Genomic DNA, 24,465 nt, shown 5'->3' with positions numbered 1-24,465 from the left:
TACTACTCTAGCCTGACGAGTACCGCTCTAGCCTGACGAGTACTACTCTAGCCTGACGAGTACCGCTCTAGCCTGACATGTACCTCTCTAGCCTGACGAGTACCGCTCTAGCCTGACATGTACCTCTCTAGCCTGACGAGTACTACTCTAGCCTGACGAGTACCGCTCTAGCCTGACATGTACCTATCTAGCCTGGAGAGTATCACGCTAGCCTGACATGTACCTCTCTAGCCTGACATGTACCTCTCTAGCCTGACGAGTACTACTCTAGCCTGACGAGTACTACTCTAGCCTGACGAGTACCTCTCTAGCCTGACGAGTACCTCTCTAGCCTGACGAGTACTGCTCTAGCCTGACGAGTACTACTCTAGCCTGACGAGTACCGCTCTAGCCTGACGAGTACTGCTCTAGCCTGACGAGTACTACTCTAGCCTGACGAGTACCGCTCTAGCCTGACGAGTACTGCTCTAGCCTGACGAGTACCGCTCTAGCCTGACGAGTACTACTCTAGCCTGACGAGTACCTCTCTAGCCTGACGAGTACTACTCTAGCCTGACGAGTACCTCTCTAGCCTGACGAGTACCGCTCTAGCCTGACGAGTACCTCTCTAGCCTGACGAGTACCTCTCTAGCCTGACGAGTACTACTCTAGCCTGACGAGTACTACTCTAGCCTGACGAGTACTACTCTAGCCTGACATGTACCTCTCTAGCCTGACGAGTACTACTCTAGCCTGACAAGTACTACTCTAGCCTGACATGTACCTCTCTAGCCTGACGAGTACTACTCTAGCCTGACGAGTACTACTCTAGCCTGACGAGTACTACTCTAGCCTGACATGTACCTCTCTAGCCTGACGAGTACTACTCTAGCCTGACGAGTACTACTCTAGCCTGACATGTACCTCTCTAGCCTGACGAGTACTACTCTAGCCTGACGAGTACTACTCTAGCCTGACATGTACCTCTCTAGCCTGGAGAGTATCGCTCTAGCCTGACATGTACCTCTCTAGCCTGGAGAGTATCGCTCTAGCCTGACATGTACCTCTCTAGCCTGACGAGTACCTCTCTAGCCTGACAAGTACTACTCTAGCCTGACGAGTACCTATCTAGCCTGGAGAGTATCGCTCTAGCCTGACATGTACCTCTCTAGCCTGGAGAGTATCGCTCTAGCCTGACATGTACCTCTCTAGCCTGGCACATACTGCTCTAGCCTGACGAGTACTACTCTAGCCTGACATGTACCTCTCTAGCCTGACGAGTACTACTCTAGCCTGACAAGTACTACTCTAGCCTGACATGTACCTCTCTAGCCTGACGAGTACTACTCTAGCCTGACGAGTACTACTCTAGCCTGACGAGTACTACTCTAGCCTGACATGTACCTCTCTAGCCTGACGAGTACTACTCTAGCCTGACGAGTACTACTCTAGCCTGACATGTACCTCTCTAGCCTGACGAGTACTACTCTAGCCTGACGAGTACTACTCTAGCCTGACATGTACCTCTCTAGCCTGGAGAGTATCGCTCTAGCCTGACATGTACCTCTCTAGCCTGGAGAGTATCGCTCTAGCCTGACATGTACCTCTCTAGCCTGACGAGTACCTCTCTAGCCTGACAAGTACTACTCTAGCCTGACGAGTACCTATCTAGCCTGGAGAGTATCGCTCTAGCCTGACATGTACCTCTCTAGCCTGGAGAGTATCGCTCTAGCCTGACATGTACCTCTCTAGCCTGGCACATACTGCTCTAGCCTGACGAGTACTACTCTAGCCTGACATGTACCTCTCTAGCCTGACGAGTACTACTCTAGCCTGACGAGTACTACTCTAGCCTGACGAGTACTACTCTAGCCTGACATGTACCTCTCTAGCCTGACGAGTACTACTCTAGCATGACGAGTACCTCTCTAGCCTGACGAGTACCTCTCTAGCCTGACGTGTACCGCTCTAGCCTGACATGTACCTCTCTAGCCTGACGAGTACTACTCTAGCCTGACGAGTACCACTCTAGCCTGACGAGTACTGCTCTAGCCTGACGAGTACTGCTCTAGCCTGACGAGTACTACTCTAGCCTGACGAGTACTGCTCTAGCCTGACGAGTACCGCTCTAGCCAGACGAGTACTACTCTAGCCTGACGAGTACTACTCTAGCCTGACGAGTACTGCTCTAGCCTGACGAGTACTACTCTAGCCTGACGAGTACCGCTCTAGCCTGACGAGTACCGCTCTAGCCTGACGAGTACCTCTCTAGCCTGACGAGTACCTCTCTAGCCTGACGAGTACTACTCTAGCCTGACGAGTACCGCTCTAGCCTGACATGTACCTCTCTAGCCTGACGAGTACCGCTCTAGCCTGACATGTACCTCTCTAGCCTGACGAGTACTACTCTAGCCTGACGAGTACCGCTCTAGCCTGACATGTACCTATCTAGCCTGGAGAGTATCGCGCTAGCCTGACATGTACCTCTCTAGCCTGACATGTACCTCTCTAGCCTGACGAGTACTACTCTAGCCTGACGAGTACTACTCTAGCCTGACGAGTACCTCTCTAGCCTGACGAGTACCTCTCTAGCCTGACGAGTACTGCTCTAGCCTGACGAGTACTACTCTAGCCTGACGAGTACCGCTCTAGCCTGACGAGTACTGCTCTAGCCTGACGAGTACCGCTCTAGCCTGACGAGTACTACTCTAGCCTGACGAGTACCTATCTAGCCTGACGAGTACCGCTCTAGCCTGACGAGTACCGCTCTAGCCTGACGAGTACCTCTCTAGCCTGACGAGTACCTCTCTAGCCTGACATGTACTACTCTAGCCTGACGAGTACTACTCTAGCCTGACGAGTACTACTCTAGCCTGACATGTACCTCTCTAGCCTGACGAGTACTACTCTAGCCTGACGAGTACTACTCTAGCCTGACATGTACCTCTCTAGCCTGACGAGTACTACTCTAGCCTGACGAGTACTACTCTAGCCTGACGAGTACTACTCTAGCCTGACATGTACCTCTCTAGCCTGACGAGTACTACTCTAGCCTGACGAGTACTACTCTAGCCTGACATGTACCTCTCTAGCCTGACGAGTACTACTCTAGCCTGACGAGTACTACTCTAGCCTGACATGTACCTCTCTAGCCTGACGAGTACTACTCTAGCCTGACGAGTACTACTCTAGCCTGACGAGTACCTATCTAGCCTGGAGAGTATCGCTCTAGCCTGACATGTACCTCTCTAGCCTGGAGAGTATCGCTCTAGCCTGACATGTACCTCTCTAGCCTGACGAGTACCTCTCTAGCCTGACGAGTACTACTCTAGCCTGACGAGTACCTATCTAGCCTGGAGAGTATCGCTCTAGCCTGACATGTACCTCTCTAGCCTGGAGAGTATCGCTCTAGCCTGACATGTACCTCTCTAGCCTGGCACGTACTGCTCTAGCCTGACATGTACCTATCTAGCCTGGAGAGTATCGCTCTAGCCTGACATGTACCTATCTAGCCTGGAGAGTATCGCTCTAGCCTGACATGTACCTATCTAGCCTGACATGTACCTATCTAGCCTGGAGAGTATCGCTCTAGCCTGACATGTACCTATCTAGCCTGGAGAGTATCGCTCTAGCCTGACATGTACCTCTCTAGCCTGACATGTACCTATCTAGCCTGGAGAGTATCGCTCTAGTCTGACATGTACCGCTCTAGCCTGACGAGTACCGCTCTAGCCTAACGAGTACCGCTCTAACTCAACATGGCCGACCACCCCAGATGGGGCCCAGATGACACATGGGGCCCATCCGTTCATTTAACGCTCAGATTAGGAATCCCCTAACTGTCCCAGGCCCTTGAGACAGGAACAAGACCATGCTGCGTTGCTCTTGATGTTGGAGAAGATCGAAAGACAAGATAAATTCAAGTCTGATGGTGGATTAGGGTTATGGTATTTTGTTACATTGGTGAAAATATGTCCATATAATCGTGTGTTCAGTGTCGATCTGCAAACATTCCTTGTTAAAGGGGCATGTTACATCCCAATGTATTTGCTTGTATTTTGTGTTTGTCTTGTCTCCATTTTGTTTCCTTCCGTCAGTATGAACCCGTCCTCCACCATTGGTCCCTGCCCTTCCTGCCCCTCCATTGCTGGACTACATAGCAGCACATCACCGATTGGTGGATGGGTTTCAGGATTTCTGCACCCAATCATGAACCATCACCCACCACCCAATCCCGGATCACCACACCCTGTTTAAACCTGGCTGCTCACTTAATTCATTGCCTCTCTTGCCTGTGATTAGGCCTCTGTTTTGGGCCCTTTGTTTTTTACCATTTGCTCTGGTTGTTTGAACTGCTTGTATAACTGTTGGTGGCCATAGAGCATGAATTGTCTAATGTTTCTAATGAATTACCTATATCTGACAATTGCTGTGTATTCTTCCATGCTAACCTAAACTTAACAGAGACAAAAACGGTAACCATTATAAAGCGATGAGTACTAGATGACATTGCAGAAGAGATGTTCTCAAACATCATGAGACAAACAGTCCATCCAGCCTGGACTGTTCTTTAAACTGCACGATTAAAAATCTCAACAACACCCTATCATATACGCTGGATGCTGTTGCTTAATGACTTAAGCAACAGCCTTAATGACTACAGACCGGTGGCACTCAACTCTGTGGTCATGAAATTATTTGAGAGGCTGGTCAAGGATTACATCTGTGCCTCCCTCCATAGTAACATGGACCCACTGCAGTTTGCATACAGGGCAAACAGGTCCACTGACGATGCAGTCTCCCAAGTACTGCACAACACACTATCTCACCTTGACAGTCAGAAGGGGGGCTATGTGAGATTGCTGTTCATTGACTATAGTTCAGCTTTCAACACCATAGTCCCCACCAGACTGGTTGACAAGCTGATCGATCTGGGTCTGAGCTCCGCCATGAGCGCCTGGATCCTGGACTTTCTAAGTGACAGGCCCCAGGCGGTCAGGGTGGGGGGGTCATACCTCCAGCAAAATCACCCTGAGTATCGGGTCCCCCCAGGGCTGCATTCTGAGCCCCCTGCTGTACTCACTGTACACACATGACTGTGTGGCCAGGTTTAGCTCCAACTCCATAGTGAAGTTTGCGGACAACACGGTGGTGGTGGGGCTGATCTCTAACAATGACGAGAAGGCCTATCGGGATGAGGTTGATGAACTGGCACGCTGGTGCCGGGACAACAGCCTACTCCTGAACATTGGTAAAACCAAAGAGCTGATCGTGGATTTTAGGAGAATACACGCCGTTGTGGATAAACAGGGCTATCGTGGACAGGGTGAGCAGTTTAAAGTACCTGGGAGTCCACATCACAGAGGACCTACACACATAGATTCTGTGGTGAAAAAGGCGAAACAGCGCCTCTATCACCTGAGACAGCTAAGGAAGTTCAGAGTATCGGGGAAGATACTCCACTCCTTCTACTCCGGGGCTGTAGAGAGCATTCTGACTGGAAACATCACTGCCTGGTTTGGAAACAGCACGGCACAGGACAGGAAGGCACTCCAGAGAGTGGTGCGCTCCGCTGAACGTACTACGGGTATTGCACTACCACCCCTGCAGGACTTATATAACAGGAGGTGCAAATCTGGAACCATATTCTCTATCAAGTTAGGACCTTTACTATATAGCTAGCAGGACATAACTAATTATATCTGTATAATTCCTTTCATTTTTTATTTTCTTGGTCTTTGTGGTGGGTTGGGGGGGGGGGGGGTTACTATTATTATTATTATTATTATTATTATTATTATTATTATTATTATTATTATTATTATTATTATTATTATTATTATTATTATTATTATTTTTTTTTTTTTTTTTTTTTTTTTTTTTTTGTCAACGGTGGTTGGTGCAGGGGTTAGGGGGTAGGAGTTTTTATTTTAAATGAGGCAAGGGGCAATATAATTTAAATGTATGTTTTATGTGCATTGTATGCCTGTACCTGTGCCTTTTCTTCCAAAAAATGAAATACAAATATATAAAAAAAAAAGAAAAAGGAGGTGCAAATCCAGAGCCTGCAGAATTATGAAAGACCCTCACCACCCCAACAACAGCCTGTTTAAGCTGCGTCAGGCAAGCACCTAGGGTCACACGCTGCAAGAACAGAAAGACTCCGACTCAACTTCTTCCCCCAGGCCATCAGAACACTGAACACTGAACTCTCCACTAACAAATACACATGAGCACACACAGACACACACCACTCACGTGGCAACCGCTAAAAAAAATCACTTTAAACAAAATGTCACTTTAAAATTTTTAATCTTTAGAAACACTTTAAAAGAAGGAGGTACTGTATAGTTTAGATACATTAAGTTAACATTGTAAATTGTTTATTGCATAGTAGTGTATATACGAACCAGTTTCTCAAGAACCTAGCATGTCTTTTTTTTTACCATGCATATCTTGTGTCTTATCTATTTAATTTTTTCGATGCCTATTTTATTCTATTTTATTATTGTATTTTGCACAATCAATGCGGGCAAGACCACCCGCATTTCACTGTATGCCCTGGTATGTATGTGACAAATAAACCTCTTGATTCTTGATTCTCCATTAAAGGAAAAAAAATAAGTCAAGTGACAAAATCTCCCCATGGTTAAATAATAGCAGTGTTGGTCAGACAAAGAGAATCTGTAGAGCTGCTGAACAAAAATGGAGGAAAACCAAGCTCACAGTCCACTGCGATATATATAAGGAAGCCATGACTACCTATAACAAAGAAATACAAGTGGCAAGAAAGGACTATTTTTCTAAGATTATCACAGAGAATGTTGGAAACTCTAGAATATTATTCTCAGCCATCGACCAGCTACTCAACACTGCCCCACCCCTCCAGTCATCTGCATCAAAATGTGAAGAACTAGCATTATTCTTCAATAACTAAATAACTTCAATTAGAGCCAGCATTAGTCCTGATACAAACATGGACACCATCAGCAAACCCTGCAAAAAAGTAACCATAGGAAAATTCGCTTGCATTACATCAACTGAGCTTTACAAAACTGTCATGGAATGAAACTCCTCCATTTCCTGTATTGACCCTATACCCACAGCATTTTTGTAAGCGAATATTCGAGAATATTGCAAGTCATGTCTCAAATATTATAAATACATCGCTTCTGACAGGTATTTTCCCAGACGCATTCAAAACAGCTGTCGTAAGACCCTTACTAAAGAAACCCAAACTAGACAGTAATGTACTAACCAACTATAGGCCGATATCCAACCTCCCATTCATCAGCAAGATACTTGAAAAAATTTACTCAATACAAATAAACTCCTTTCTCAAAGAAAACAACATCATGGAGGAATTTCAATCAGGCTTCAGAACGCACCATAGCACTGAAACTGCTCTTACAAAAATAATAAGAGACCTCAGAATAAACTCTGATGCAAATGATGATCCATTATTATTCTCACTATACATGCTGCCACTCTGAGACATCATTAGAAAACACAATGTATGTTTCCATAGTTATGCAGATGACACACAATTGTACATCCCCCTTGAACCAAATGATCACACAGCTATTAACTCCATTTTTCCGCCTGTCTCTAAGCAATAAACAAATGGATGACGAACAACTTCCTAAAATTAAATGAGGACTAAACTGAAATCCTACTAGTCGGTCTTATAACAAAAAGAGAAATGTAATGTTACAGAGCAATATGGGGCAACTTACTCCTTGGATCAAACCCGAAGTTACAAGTCTTGATGTTATAATAGACTCAAACCTAAGCTTTAAATCACACATCAACAAGGTGACCAAAACATAATTTTCCACCTTAGAAACATAGCTAAGGTATGGCCGTTTATAAATAAAAAAGACGGTGAAAAACTGATCCATGTCTTTATCTCAAGCCGACTTGACTACTGTAATGCACTCCTCGCCGGCCTCCCAAAACAAACACAGAACGACTCCAACTCATTCAAAACTCGGCAGCTAGGCTACTAACTAGAACCAATAGGAGAGACCACATCAGTCCAGTATTAGCTAACCTATACTGGCTTCCGGTAACATTTAGAATTGATTTCAAGGTCCTTCTCCTTATATACAAAGCACTAAATGGAACAGGACCAAGCTACAGTACATTGCAAATTCTCTAGTCAACGATGTGCCTCCTAGAACATTGCGATCATCTACTACTGGTCTATTGAAGGTTCCAAGCCACAGTCTAAGGAAAATCAGGGATGCAGCCTTTGCAAACTATGCACCAAAGTTATGGAACACACTACCTATGGACATTAGGGAAGCATTAGGGAAACTCTTAATATTAAAAAAAACGTACCTCTTGTACTGTAGCACTATTTTACTCTGTCTACTCTATTGTATTGCACTGCACTGTTGCATAATTTTACTATCTATTCTATTCTACTATTTTATTGCACTGTGATATTTTACTATATTTATTTACTATGCACTGTCTATTTCTTTTTATTACAGGTTCAAAACTGTCAGGTATTAAACTGTGTGGGTATCAAACAAGATACTGTCAGGCTTTAAAACTGTGCAGGACCCAGGCCTAGAACTGCACCCTGAGAGAGGGAACTGCGCCCTGAGAGGGAGGTTTGCCCTGGGTGGGAGGTTCGAAGGGTCAAAGTGGGTATCAAACAGGAGGGAAGTTTTAAACTGTGGATACCAAACAGAGGAGGTAAAGACGACTTTGAACTGTTGAACAGTGATCTAGAACAATTTTATTGCACTGTAAAAAAAAATTATTTGATCTATTCTATTCTACTATTTTATTGCACTGCACTATTGCACTATTTTACTCTACTCTATTTTATCTTACTCTTTTTATTATTGTCTATTTAAAACTGAATCAAACCATAAACAATGTGGCCTGTTGGGATGTTAGATCCTAATGTGAAAAACTGTGATTTTATATGACTGCACCCTACCCACCTTCAAAACCGCTCTCAAAGAGCACCTACGGGAGGCTGCAATTCGAAACTGGCTCCCGTAAATGTCCAAATGGCCTCCACCCCCTCCCAATGTACAGTCTCCTCCCCCTCGTATGTATATATTTTCTGTTAGGATCTCTGTTTAACAGTATTGTATATTTGCATATCGTGTATGTCACAAATGTAACAGTACTGTATATCTGTATGTCATGTATGTCATAAATGTCATGATATATCTGTATCTGTATGTTGTGTATGTCATAAATGTCATTATGAATTGAAAATGGGGGACCCTGATGTAAACAAGACGAAAGTCTTTCTCTGGTCTGCATCCCCTTAACAATTGTGTGTATTGAGCCATACTGTATTGTACCCATTCTACAATATGTAAATAAAGTTTTCAATCAATCAATCAATCAATCAATCAATCAATCAATCAATCAATCAATCAATCAATCAATGTGCTAATTTTATGCTTTTTTCAGTTCTGAAACACTTTGAGCTGCAGTTTATGTATGAAAGGTGCTATACAAATAAAGTTTATTATTATTTTACTTTGATTGTTTTGCTATACATTTAGTTGGCAGTTTTTTTTTTGTTTATCCTTGTATCATATGACTAATGTGGGTTTGTCTCTTTTTCAGGAAGCACGGATGGGGTGAGCTGTCATTTCCTTTGGATATTGTACAGTAAGGGTAGTTTAGGGAATGTAATTTATTTGACCATATATTAGATTGGTTTATGTTGGAGAATAGTGGTGTTTGTTTGTTGTTTTGGCCTTGGCTCACCCTTGAGTTACGTTATGTGCTTCCTTTGCTATATCAATAAATATAATTTTGTTTACAAACCTGGTCCGTCCTTTCCATCAACCAACGTTTATGTTACAGCTCTTTACCCTTAGACCTCAGGGATCGTAACAGGGCAGTTCACCCAGAAATTCAGGAGATGAATGTAGGAACTAGTTTCTACCAAAGTACACCCCATAATAATATATGGCCAAGTTCAAGTTCTTTATTTGTCAAATACACAACAGTACAGGGGCATTGCAGGTAATGACATGTATGTGTTCCGAGCTCAGACTCAACAGTGCACACCATTTCGATGGAAAGAGACGTTTCCCCCCCTTATTTGACCCTTATTTCCCGCCGTCCTCCCATTTCAATATTTTCCCATAAATGTCCCGTATTTTGCCCTTCTTACTAAAAAGGCTACATTACCCGCTGTGAAGACGACAGGCAGCAGCCTGGAGCCCCCGCCAGTAGGGACCCCCCCGAGGGCTGATATAATGACTGTACTCAACAAAAGCGGCCGCAATTCAAATGGATGATATGCAATGAAACAACAGTATGAAACCCCCTTAGGGGCCCCATGGCACTTGTGTTAAAAGCAAAAGAAAAAATCATCACGTGAAAATGAAGAGGACTTATCCATCTGGAGCAGAAAAAAGATGAGGAGGATCAAATAAAGAAATACAGTGGTAAGTAGAGCATAAAGGCTACTGTTTAGTAATGGTATAGCCTTAATTAATGGGTGAGATAGTTAAAACTCTCCAGCTAACATTAGCTATCTACGGAAGCCCTAAGAGGCCATACATTCATACATTTTATTTACTCCGTTTTCCCGTGACAACGAGAAAACGGACTTAGTTTTCCAGTGATAACGAGATAATTATCACGTTATCACGGGAAAACTAATTAAATCGGATTAATTTATTTCAGGGGGGTACATGACATACAGGTATACACTGTACTGTTACATTTGCGACATACAAGATATGCAAATATACAGTAATGTTAAACAGAGATCCTAACAGAAAATATATACATACGATGGGGAGGAAACTGTACATTAGGAGGGTGTGGGAGGAGTTTGGACATACGGGGGCCAGTTTTGCGTTGCAGCCTCCCGTAGCCAGGTGCTCTTTGAGAGCTCACTTTGATTGCACTTTGAGGCACATTAATGTGTATATATTATCTGTAACAGCAAGGCATAAAGCTATTTCAGCCTGTGTCAGGCCTTGATTGAAGAGATATGTGACGCGGTGATCAATATCCTCCTGCTTAGCCCCTTTCGTGACTGTGATGCACCGAGTGCATCATAGTCACGAACGGGGCTACCTGCTCCTCTGACATTGTGACACTGAATGATGTTTCCTGCAGTGATTTAATATATAGACTATCGTTTCGTTTTCTCGAGATCTCGAGAAAATTATCGCGTTATCACGAGAAAACAAATTAAATTATCTCGTTATCACGGGAAAACGGAGCAAATAAAATGTATGAATGTACGGCCTCTTAGGGCTTCCGTAGCTATCTACTGTAGCTAGGTCTCACGTTATTTTCAGTTATCCTAGCTAGCTAACTGTAAAGGACAGAGACACTCAATTATCATGTTTTTCACACTAACATGCAATCGTCTAGTGCAGCGGTTCCCAAACTTTTTTGGCTGTGCACCCCCTGTCACCTCCCGACCTAGCTGACGTACCCCCCAATGGGTTTCCGTTAGAAAAAATTGTTGATGGTCTCCGTGCACAGATTTAATTTTTTATTTTATCTCTTCCCACTATGGATAGGGAATTTCTTTATTTAATTAAAATGTTCACGACAACATGGATGCATGTACTCTGCCAGAATGTTTAATATCCATAATACTAAAGGTTTGACTAAGATTTCTATGAAATTGTTATTGTTATTGCGCGCACCACAGTTTGGGAACCACTGGTCTAGTGTCGCATTGCTTCATTTTGTGAAAAATATGCACTTTGCTTTTCAAAATCTCATAAACACTGTTGGTGACTTGAGCATATTATTAACTTAGCTACTGTAGCTGTTCTTGTCATTTAAGGTATGATGAATAAGATAAGATATTCCTTTATTTATCCCCTTGTGTAAACCCCCCGGTCCTACTGGACCGGCCATTGGACTCTCACCACCTCCATTCATAAACAATACGCTACTGCCATCCGGTGGCCTAATGCAGGTGTTGCAGCACTGTGGTCTGGCCATTCATCTGTTTTATGTTATTTTCACCAGTCTGTGTTTGGTGCATTTGTGGTCTGTGTTGTCTGCATTGTTTCCCCTGTTTTAGTCTTGTGTTCCTCCTGCCTATGTTTTGTAAGTGTGATCTAGTCTTGTGTGGTCTCAGTATTTGTATATTTGATTCTAGTTTATTCCCCAGTGTGTTTCTTTCAGCCTTGTGTTAGTTCTGTTTTACCATAGCTGTGTCTAATCACCAATCACCCTCATGTCTCTAATTAGTTTGTGTATTTAAGTCTTGTCTGCCTAGAATCCATTGCTGGGTCATTATTCCTATTACCCTTGTTCCTGTGTGCTGTCTACCTTGTGTACCTCCCCTGTGAAGCTTCCTGTATTCCCTGTGAGTCCATTCGTGTGTTGTTGCCCTCGTTTTCCAGCTTGGCTTGGTTTGTTTTCGAGTTTTAGTTCGCTTTTGTTTTCTGCCACTCTCTGTATGCTAACCGTCTGCTCGTTCAGTAAACTGGTTATTTACTACCTCGACTCATGCCTCTTCTCTCTCACTCTCCACTGCCTCCCCGTTTAAATCTGCATCTGGGTTCCATTCATCATGCCATCTAAGCATCATCGTAACAGAATGACCCAGCCACTCAAGAACTCAGCGGACAAAGTCCAGGAGACGCTGGCCATCGTGCGTGGCATGATAGACGGGGATCTGGTAAACTACTCTCCTGCTAAGTGGGTCTTCTGGCTAAAGATGATAGACTACGTAGCAAAGGAGAGTCCGACACAGGCGCCTCAGATGAGGGTTATGGCTGACCAGGTCTGTGCTCTCATGGAGACAGCTAGGCGAGCGTCGTCTGATAGCTTAGCTCATGCAGCTAACCAGTCTTCCACGGCTAACCTAACCCCTACCGTTAGCCTAGCTCCTGCAGGTAGCCAGGCCTTCCCTGCTAGCATAAGACTCACGGTCAGCCTAGCTCCTGAAGCCTCAATGGCTAACACAGACTCGTTCGGTAGCCTAGCTCCTGCAGCTAACCAGACGTCCACAGTTAGCACAACCCTGTCTGCTAGCTTAGCCCCCGCAGCTAGCCAGGCCTCCCCAGCTAGCACAGTCCCCACTGCTAGCTTAGGCTCAAGATTCACGGTCAGCCTAGTTCCTGAAGCTAACCAGGCCTCAATTGTTAGCACAGACTCGTCCGGCAGCCTAGCTCCTGCAGCTAACCAGACGTCCACAGCTAGCACAGCCCCGCCCGTTAGCTTAGCCCCCGCAGCTAACCAGGCCTCCCCAGCTAGCACAATCCCCACTGCTAGCTTAGGCTCAAGATTCACGGTCAGCCTAGTTCCTGAAGCTAACCAGGCCTCAATTGTTAGCACAGACTCGTCCGGTAGCCTAGCTCCTGCAGCTAACCAGACGTCCACAGCTAGCACAGCCCCGCCCGTTAGCTTAGCCCCTGCAGCTAACAAACCTCAGAGAAGAAGCAAGGCTCGGAGGACTAGCGTGGCTGTTGTGGCTAGCCAGCCATCCACAGCTGTCTTGGCCGTCGCTGCCAGCCTGGTTCCGGTCAGCGTAGTCCCGGCTATCACCGTTCCTCCTTCGGCTTCCACATCCTGCCCAGCCTCTACGCCTGGTCTGGCTGCTACACCGGTTCCAGGCTCCTCATCTCCGGATCCTACGCCTCGCCGACGAGACCGATCCGCTCTCCACGCCCTGCCCAGCCTCTACGCCTGGTCTGGCTGCTACGTCGGTCCCTGGCTCCTCGACTGGTCCTGGCTTCCCCTCTGGTCCAGTCTTACGCCGTGATCGGCGCCCTGGTCCTCGCCGTAGTCTTCGCCGTGGTTTTCGCCGTGGTCTACGTTGGATCCTGCTCCGGGGGTCGTCGCCGCCACACCTCCGTTCCGGCTCTCCTGATCCGGTCCCTAGTCCGGCGGCTGGAGGGTTCCTCGTCCGGGATCCTGCTCCGGGGTCCTTACCCTCGGTCCTTGGCTCCAGGCTCCCTGACCGGCTTCCTGTTTCTCTCCCCGCCTCCTCTCTCCGGGCCTCTGTTCCCGTCCCCACCCCCCCTCATCGGGCCTCGGTCCCCGGGTCCACCCCCCCTCTCCGGGTCCCTGTTTCTCTCCCCGCCTCCCCTTTCCGGGCCCCTTGAATACTTTCGGCAGCCAACATGCCCTTCCGCGTTGCTCTGATTGGCAGAGCGCGCGCATGCGCATGAGCCGCGACACGCTCCTCTGCCAGGCAGGAATACTAAGCTAATACCTACCTTCCTCCAGTCTCATACCACCCTCTAGTGGTCATCAGCAGATGGTGCAAACTTTGATTCTACCTTTGTTAACTCATTTGTTTACTTTAATTAATGGGATAATTAATGGGATGTCACTGTGTGTGTTATTGTTGAACTTCCCCTCCCTGGTGTGATGTGGTTCCCCTGGCTAGTGTTGTTTTGTAATATGCTTTTGTGTCTAGTTGTTTATTCTGTGTTTTGGACTGGTTCGCCAGCTGGTTCCAATTATAATTAGCCTTGGTATTTAAGTGTGGTTCAGGTCTGCTTCCCGTTGTGGCGTCATACCTCCGTGTTACGTCCGTGTTCCCTTGCCCGTCATGTCTCCTGTCGTCGCCCTTGCCTTGCTGTTTTGTATTGAGAGTTGTAAGTCGTTTTAGTATTCCGTTTTTGTTCTTCTTTGTTTTCTCGTGTCTTCAGTTCGTTTTGTATTAGTGCCAGCTGTGCCATTTATGTTTCTTTTTGTAACGTGTCGTCTAGTAAAGTCTGTATATACACGTTACCCTGCCGTCTCTGCCTCCTCCATTCCTGTCCGCAAACTGAGTTCTTATCGCCTTCCCTCACTACCCCACCACTCGTAACACCCTTGGGGAAATGCAGGCATCATAGCAGCATGGGGGAGGGGGGGGTACAGGTAGTATAAGACATGGTACAGGTGACATAATTATAGTACAGTGGAGAAGTACAAATAAAATAGAATAAAAAAGCAGTGTAAACAAACCTGCTCATATCCCTCCACAACTCCGTAAAAATATACAAATATGCAGACGACACAACCCTTATAGGCCTCATCACAGACAATAACGAAACAAAATACCGTACACAAATCAACCACACAATCACCTGGTGCACAGACAATAACCTCCTCCCCAACTCATCAAAAACCCAAGAACTCATCATCGACTTCAGACGCCAGCCAAACCCCAAAACCCCCATATCCATCTCCGGCAAACCCATAATCACCACAGACTCCTTCAAATTTCTCGGCACCCACATAAGCAATAACCTCAAATGGAAAACCAACACAGACCACATACACAAAAAAGCCAATCAAAGACTCTTCTTCCTCCGCCAGCTCAAAAAATACAGAGTCAGAAAACATCTCCTGCTCCGCTTCTACCAGGCTATCATTCAAAGCATCCTCACCTTCTCCATAACTGTTTGGTACAGCAATTTGGACACTCACTCCAAAAACAAACTCCAAAGAATTATCAATAAATCCTCCAAAATAATCCGCACCCCCCTCCCTTCTCTCGAATCACTCCACCGCCAAAGCACAATCAGAAGAGCTAGAAAAATCATCTCTGAAACCCACTCACCCAGCACACCACATCTTCCAGCTGCTGCCCTCCGGGAGGCGCTACAGATCCCTGACCACCAAAACATCCCGTTTTAAAAACAGCTTCTTCCCCACTGCCATACGGACACTGAACTCCCTGTAGTACCCCCCCCCCCGCAACCCCCCTTACCTCTGCTGACATGGACATAAACTCTGAACTGTAATTGTGTATTTATGTTTTTTATTTTTTTTTCTAACTGCATGTAGTATGTACGTTCAAGTTCAAGTTCAAGTTCTTTAATAGTTGTCATACAGAAGTACAGAATACTTTCATACAAAATGCTTCTTACTGTTACGCTCCAGAGACTGTGCTAGACAAGATAGTATCAAATAACATAATAACATAATATAAGTGATGTTATATGTTCTATGTTTTATGTTGGAACAAATGCTGTAACATGCTGCACTGAAACCAAATTCCACCAGCCTGGCTGGGTGGTCATTAAAGAAATTGAATTAAAGAAAGACTCAGAAGAAGCTTCTATCCCCAGGCCATCAGGCTGCTCAACGAACAATAAACAGTATGCAACAACCATCAAATGCACACAGCACACACATCCACACGCACACACTCACTTTAAACAAACAACACACTGCAGCACCCACTCTCCACACTTTAGATCACCTAAACACACTTTATATTTATTGGTAAAGGATTTGCACTACAACTCGTACACCTTACTGTAAATTATACCTAAATTGTACCTCATCCCATTTCTGCTTTGCACTATATAGGATTGTATATTAGTACATTGCATAGTATATTGTATATTGTATGGTAACTCAGTTACTTCTATTCTGCATCGAACATTGTACATATGTCTATACTGAACACTGTGACTTCTATTTTTACTTCTACTTTACATGCTATACTATTTTATTTCATACTTATCTTGTCTAGCACAGTCTCTGGAGCGTAACAGTAAGAAGCATTTTGTATAAAAGTATTCTGTACTTCTGTATGACAACTATTAAAGAAACTTGAAACTTGAAACAGACATCTCTACAGCAGGTATCTCTACAGCAGACATCTCTACAGCAGACATCTCTACAGCAGGTATCTCTACAGCAGACATCTCTACAGCAGACATCTCTAAAGCAGGTATCTTTACAGCATACCTCTCTACAGCAGATATCTCTACAGCAGGTATCTCTACAGCAGACATCTCTACAGCAGACATCTCTACAGCAGACATCTCTACAGCAGACATCTCTACAGCAGGTATCTCTACAGCAGGTATCTCTACAGCATACCTCTCTACAGCATACATCCGTACAGCAGATATCTCTACACCACCTCCTCTTCCACCACCACCTCCCCTTCCACCACCACCTCCTCTTCCAGCACCACCTCCTCTTCCACCACCACCTCCTCTTCCACCACCACCTCCTCTTCCAGCACCACCTCCTCTTCCAGCACCACCTCCTCTTCTACCACCTCCTCCTCTTCCAACACCACCTCCTCTTCCAGCACCACCTCCTCTTCCAGCACCACCTCCTCTTCCAGCACCACCTTCTCTTCCACTACCACCTCCTCTTCCACCACCACCTCCTCTTCCACCACCTCCTCTTCCACCACCACCTCCTCTTCCACCACCACCTTTTCTTCCACCACCTCCTCCTCTTCCACCACCACCTCCTCTTCCACCACCACCTCCTCTTCCAGCACCACCTCCTCTTCCACCACCACCTCCTCTTCCACCACCACTTCCACCACCACCTCCTCTTCCACCACCTCCTCCTCTTCCACCACCACCTCCTCTTCCACCACCACCTCCTCTTCCACCACCACCTCCTCTTCCACCACTTCCTCTTCCACCACCACCTCCTCTTCCACCACCACCTCCTCTTCCACCACCACCTCCTCTTCCAGCACCACCTCCTCTTCCAGCACCACCTCCTCTTCCACCACCACCTCCTCTTCCACCACCACCTCACAGCATTGTCATTATTCTTTTCCAAATTATGCAGAAATGGGAATGATGAAATAGAAGCAACTATCTCGGTCAAGGCAACTGTCACAAACAATAGACAGTACAGAGAATCCAGACACATATTTTTTGCAAATACATATGTGTCTCATTTAACCTGGAAATATTTTTCTCAAATTCAACGAAAGGGATACATAAAAAGGGCAGGGTGTGCGCGTTTGCCCTTTAGCGAGACCCCTGCTGTGCACTAGTGCCCTGAAGGGCAGACAGTCTGGTGCCAAGGAATGCAGAGCAGCTAACCTATGCAAAGCCTGCACGTTAGCGAGTCAACAAACCAACACACGGGGTGTTTTGCAACATTAGCTTGTATGCAACAGCGAGCGACTGCTGTCCCTGAAGGCTGTTCCCTCCAGACTGCATGCCTGGTCGCGTTAGACCGCTGCAGTAGACTGCAGGCCACTGAGGTCCCACCCAACACCCGAGGTCAATGAACAACAGGACATTTCTGAGAAGTCCCAGCTGCATCGCGCACCAGCACAGCTGCTTCAGAGGAGCCTCGCCGCCCGCGCGGGCAGGTGGCCCCGCTCTCGAGCGCTCGCCCTGGGAATGCATTCAAACGCACTCACGGGACGAGTGGAACGCAGGACAGAAACACAGAACGGCAGGGCGTGGAATAAATATGCTCAGAATGGAATGACAGACTATAAGCACACAGCCCCGGGTCCTGCCAAGAGGGGGGATGGGTGAGAGAGTTTGTACACAGAGCTAAACGCTGAAGCTAGCTATGCTAATGCAAACGCTGTCTTCCTGCCCCTGCTCCGCTGTTCCTCTCTCTCTCTCTCTCTCTCTCTCTCTCTCTCTCTCTCTCTCTCTCTCTCTCTCTCTCTCTCTCTCTCGCTCTTGCTCTTGTCTGCCACATCTGTTGCCACTGACCCCGGTGTGGATAAATCACAGGTCTGACACAGGCTGGGGTAAATTTGACCACTTCCTGTTTCCAGCCCCATCGGGCCCCCTCTGGAATGCATGTGTGCGGGACTGCGGAGCCCCCAGCCAGGGCTAGAGTTTCAAAACGCTGGCAAGCCACGCTTCTGTGGGCAGGCCGAGGAGGGAAGCAGAGCAACTAGAGTGTGGACAAGACTAGAGCTGGACAGGGGAGAGAGAGGGGGGGGGGGGGGGGGGGCAGAGCGAGGGGAGAGAGAGAGTGAGGGGGGAGAGAGAGGGGGGGAGAGAGAGAGAAATAGAGAGAGAGAGAGAGAGAGAGAGAGTCTGATCAATTGTAAAGTTGTCTACTGAGCAAAGTTGTTGTTGTAAAATAAAAAATTCTGAAATAACGTGGTGTGTGTACTGCTCAGTGTCTGTATTTTACATTCTTCTTCTTCTTCTTCTTCTTCTGGTGGCTTTGAGACTCTAAAATGCAACCGTTGTTTAAATACTTTGTTGGTCTGGCTGCAGTACAGACATGACCCAATATTCTTTTTAAGCGAGTATGAAATAACTAATTGGTTCGCATTGGGTGGTTGACCAACAAAATGTCATTTTGGAATGCCTCATACATTATTTCTGATTTACACGATAATTTCACACAGTCGGACAATATGAGCCCCAACAGGCAACACTATGACAAAGACAACATTGTCTCCGGTTTGTCTTTTGACGCGCGAACAATGGAGACAGCTGCTAGCTTAAATAATCAGCTGTATGACTGGTGGAAGCACATGCTAGTCAGACATGGACAAGAAACCAGGTCATCACACTTTAACTCCTTCCACACCACACCAAATCTAACTGACCCTTTGAAAGGGTCATATTACACTGGTGAATCCTTCCACACCACACCAAATCTAACTGACCCTTTGAAAGGGTCACATTGCACTGGTGAATCCATGCTGTTTTATGCGATCGAGCCCCGTAAATTATGTCAAACAATCCCTAACACAGCTAATACAAAAACGGCCTTGTTGTCTCGGAAAGGTGCCTTCAGGGCACGTTATCCCTCAGCTTAGAAGAGAAGGGGGTCACAAAGTCACAGACACCCTCCATCGCGGGACCACGAGACCTTCGCACAGAAGCTCGACGTCCCGCCCCAAACAGTGTGGCCTTTGATAGGGAATCACTCACCACCAACACCCCCAGCCCTGACAACCACTGGCCCTGTCTTTTAATAACACGGCTTCCAGCCCTCTTCTCGGCACCGAGAGGAACCTTCTCAGCTTAGAGGAGAGGGACATGAGTCGAGAAGAGGGAGAAAGAGAGGGAGAGAAAGGCCCAGTTTAGGGGTTGTAATAATATGAACACATGGCATTTGAGGATGCCAAGAATAATACAAGGCTCGAAAACCTTAGCGCATTCCTTTCAAATGAAACCCCATATAGCCGCCCTGGCAGCCGCCATACACTTTTCAACCCTATTCATTGTCACAGACCAGGGTTACAGAAGGAAAACATTGGTCTCTCGTTGCTACCAGGGAATGAAAACAGTCACTCTCGTGTTCAGTGGAGGAGACTTAGGAGGATGACTCAAAAACATACTGACATGCTCAAAGTGCTGAATATACATTACATTCACTGCGACTCCTGCATAAGGTGGACATTTAGAACCCCACTACGACAGACGTGCACGTCCTTGTGCTTTTGACAAACAACATTCAATTAGTCCTTGGCTGTTAACACATCCCACGCCGGAAACGGCTTACGACGTGTTTCAAGTTCATGCAAATTCTGCCATTCCACGGCGTATGACGTTATTGAGATCATATTTAATTTTTTCGCCATGTTATTCATAATTCCCTCACAGAGCCCGGTCTGATGCAGTGGGAGCCTGCACAACTCTGCAACGCTTCAATACTGCCGCCTGGTGGATGATCGGCGAGTTACCAAACCGGAAATGGATCTCTTGTGATCTCGGTGCAACGGGGAAATGCGTCCAGCACTCACATATTATTGCGGGACTGTAGACACACATCGTGTATATGGATCGCTGCCATAACTCAATAATCGAGATGATTTGGGCGTTTATTATTATTATACAAACCGGAAATGGATCGAGTCGATCGCCGTCAAATAAGTGGGATCTTTTTACTCCAGTCTCATCGGCTAACGGTAAGAGGACGCTGACGTCATTTTCATCGCATTTGTTTATTATTATTCATGCAAACTGTCCTGATCAATATATCACCCATACTACATAAAGCATTTACTGACGATCACGGAAATTATAAACGACCCCCCCCCGTCCATCCGTGCATGATAAGTCATAACGTTTAGGATCATGTACAGTTGACATTTTTTATATAGCGTGTATCACCAACAAACGGCAGTTGATAATGCGTTTATGCCTATAAATCACGTTCTAGGAATTACTGCAGAAAACGATAAAAACATATTTATATTCTAGACGGTATTTTCGTATGAATCTATGAATGAAAAAGTACAACGTTCCCACATCCTGAACGATAGATAATCGATGTTGAATGGGCCATAGTAATGTCAATTTAGCAATACAATTTAAAAAGTTATAGCCCTGCAAAGAAGGTAAACATCTCCATAGGCTTAGACTGGTGGCAGTGATCATACATTGATGGATATAAGCGTGGCAGTTAATGTGTTAAGGAAGTTAAAACAACAACTGAGTCAGACTGTGTTGTGCACAAGCGACCAAATGAGAGGCTTGTATAAAAAGACGGCAGCCCTCTTGGCAGCTCTCTTGGCAGCCCTCGGGGGCGGTATGAGGGAGAGTTTTGGGGCTTACCGACTACTTTGGGCAGTTTCTGTCGTCTCAGTGGATTCCGGGGGAGTTTGGTGCTGATTCGGCTGAATCGTCCACACAGGATCCGCTTGGCCTTTTTGCTGTTGGAGGAGATGTCTTGGTCAGTTGCAGAAAGAAGGGATGACGCCATGGAAAGCTAACTGAATCCTTCATAAGAGGCACCAAAAAGAGCTTGTGTGCCACATCCAACAAGCTTATGGGCTACTCGTCTTGTAATATCAATTATATTTCGCAAGCAAAATGCAAATAATATGTATTTCATTCTGGTGACCCCATGATAGGTACCTAAGAAGTAATGAGGAACAATATGTTAACAAGCCATCAGTGATTATCTGCGAATTCTGTCGCAGATGAGTAGGCTAATGTGAGAGAGCTTCAGTAACCACCATAGCCCCAATACTACTGAGTAACGCCTTCTGAACGTTTTAGCCTGGCTCTGGATTCCGGGCAATCAGGGAAGTTGTTTCCTCATTGGCCGACTGCGGCTGTCCAGTTTCACTGGATTGTATTTGTGTACATTTGGTCGCGGATCTCTTGCAAGGTGCCCACAGGAGCTTAAAATCGCTCAGCGCAGGGAAATCCTTCCAGAAATGCTTCTACTTCACTTCCCAATTATACATTCAATAAAGAACTACCCGCCCAGACTCTCAAATCCCCAGGTTCTACCTGCTTACAGGTACCTCTAATTCTAAACTCTCATCTGAACATGTCGTTGCTTTGTTAACATACAGTTCCTCATAGGTGCTTTATAGACACTTTATCATCATTTCTGTCTCCCCTTCAACCCAAGTATCTAGAGTTGTATGCGTGAGCTATTTTCACAAGCCACAGAGACTCCATTCCATCATGCACCACTGCGGCAGCCCAGATGCCTGCCTGTCACTCACTCACTTGTGTTGGTCTTTATCGCGGCAGAGGCAGCAGCAGCAGAGCAGCGACAGAAGCACAATGAGGAGAAAGGAGACCAACGTTCCCGCCGCGATCACACCCATCCTCTGGTTGGGCTCTGCAAGGGGAGAGGCAGGGAATACTGGGTGTGCCACACTGGTGAGGTTTCAACAGCCACAAGCCAACAAATCTTACTCTTTTAACAACTGTCACTGTAGCACGCTGGCCTAGATCACTGCAGCACGCTGGCCTAGTTCACTGTAGCACGCTGGTCTAGATCAGTGGTTCCCAAAGTGGTTCCCACATTTTTTTTTTTTGCCACTGAACTTAGAAGCAGGCTAGGACAGTGTTTCTAGTTGTATTCTAAAATTCTATTCTATTGTATTCTAAAATGTGACTAAATGGTTTTATATTAACTTAATAAATAAACAAAAACGAAAAATCTACTTATTTCAACGAACATTTCAAACTAAATAACAGATTATGCACATAAAACGCTGAAAACAACCGAAGCAACAATAGTATTTTAATGAGGCTATTATTATTATCATTATTATTTTGCAACAAGTTAGCCCTCTCATAAATAGCACATATAAATGAATAACTAACTTGAACTAACTTAATAGGATTGAAGTGATATTTGGCTTAAAAAATCGGTCACCTGGCAAAAAAATTAAAAATAAAAAGCCTGACTATGTGCATTGGGCCGCGGCTCTCTGACGCCTTATTTTCTGGGTCCCGGCCTGAAAAGTTTGGGAACCCCTAGCACGCTGGTCTAGATCACTGTAGCACGCTGGTCTAGATCAGGGGTTCCCAAACTTTTCAGGCCGGGACCCAGAAAATAAGGCGTCAGAGAGCCGCGGCCCAATGCACACCGATTTTTTAAGCCAAATATCACTTCAATCCTATTAAGTTAGTTCAAGTTAGTTATTCATTTATATGTGCTATTTATGAGAGGGCTAACTTGTTGCAAAATAATAATGATAATAATAATAGCCTCATTAAAATACTATTGTTGGTTCGGTTGTTTTCAGCGTTTTATGTGCATAATCTGTTATTTAGTTTGAAATGTTCGTTGAAATAAGTAGATTTTTCGTTTTTGTTTATTTATTAAGTTAATATAAAACCATATAGTCACATTTTAGAATACAATAGAATAGAATTTTAGAATACAACTAGAAACACTGTCCTGGCCTGCTTCTAAGTTCAGTGACCTGACAAAAAAAAAAAGAAAAAAAAACGTACTTTTTTTAAATTTTATTATTTTTTTTAATCATCTTGTGGCCCTCCCTTGGCTGCTCGCGGCCCACCTTTGGGTCGCGACCCCGACTTTGGGAACCACTGGCCTAGATCACTGTAGCACGCTGGCCTAGTTCACTGCAGCATGCTGGCCTAGATCAGGGGTTCCCAAACTTTTCAGGCCAGGACCCAGAAAATAAGGCGTCAGAGAGCCGCGGCCCAATGCACATCGTCAGGCTTTTTTCTTTTTTTCTTTTTTTTTTTATGCGAATTTTAGAATACAACTAGAAACACTGTCCTGGCCTGCTTCTAAGTTCAGTGGCCTGACAAAAAGAAATTAAAAAAATTAAAAATAATGATTTTTTTTTTTAAATCTCGCAGCCCTCCCGTGGCTGCTCGTGGCCCACCTTTGGGTCGCGACCCCGACTTTGGGAACCACTGGTCTAGATCACTGTAGCACTAAGTTCAGGCCACTGAACTTAGAAGCAGGCCAGGACGCCTAAATATTAAAGGCAACCAACTTGTGTCTAACCACGCCCAACTTGCGTCTAGCCACGCCCCCGTGGCGACGCCCCTTATTCGGTATCCAGAAATAGCTCAATTGGCAACGCTGCATGGCTGTGGATCCTACATTGCTGGCTAGTTCGATTCCCTTCAATTTTTTTTTTTTTTTTTTTTTTAACGTGCATTCGCATTCTTTCGCCGTTAAGTTTAGGCATAACTTTAAGCATTGTTTCGGAGTTGGTTAAGGTTAGGCATTGTTTCGGAGTTGCTTAAGGTTAGAAGGGTTAAGTTTAGGCGCTATTAAGGAGCTGGTTAAGGTTAGAGTTTGACTTAGAGAATGGCAATATTTTTTAACATGCATTCATTTCGCCGGTTAAGTTTAGGCATTGTTTCGGAGTTGGTTAAGGTTAGGCATTGTTTCGGAGTTGCTTAAGGTTAGAAGGGTTAAGTTTAGGCGCTGTTAAGGAGCTGGTTAAGGTTAGAGTTTGACTTAGAGAATGGCAATAGACAGCCTATTTCCGCGCTGCAGCGCGAGGCAATAGACAGCCTATTTCGCGCTGCCGTGGTCACATGGGCGTATTGGCCAATCAGAGAAACGCTAAACACAAGT

At 45.5% G+C, this 24,465-nt stretch overlaps 1 protein-coding gene across 4 annotated transcripts in view; it reads right to left on the bottom strand.

Moving 5' to 3' along the window:
- The window catches only part of scarf2 (scavenger receptor class F, member 2), an 88,736-nt gene that overhangs the window by 12,020 nt on the left and 52,251 nt on the right, over nt 1-24,465 (bottom strand). For 3 of the 4 annotated variants that reach the window (XM_084308929.1, XM_084308930.1, XM_084308932.1), the window contains 2 exons: nt 22,116-22,230; nt 21,207-21,304 (listed from right to left, as the gene is read on the bottom strand). The exons of the other annotated variant lie outside the window; for it this stretch is intronic. In XM_084308929.1, the coding sequence (XP_084165055.1) occupies nt 21,207-21,304; nt 22,116-22,230 (213 nt within the window). The remainder of the gene's footprint in view (nt 1-21,206; nt 21,305-22,115; nt 22,231-24,465) is intronic. 4 annotated transcript variants of the gene reach the window in all.

Source organism: Notolepis coatsorum, assembly GCF_963971535.1.
Source record: "Notolepis coatsorum genome assembly, chromosome: 2".
Lineage (NCBI taxonomy): Eukaryota > Metazoa > Chordata > Actinopteri > Aulopiformes > Paralepididae > Notolepis > Notolepis coatsorum.
Note: the sequence above shows the minus strand (reverse complement) of the source record. Positions and strands in the feature narration are given on the sequence as shown.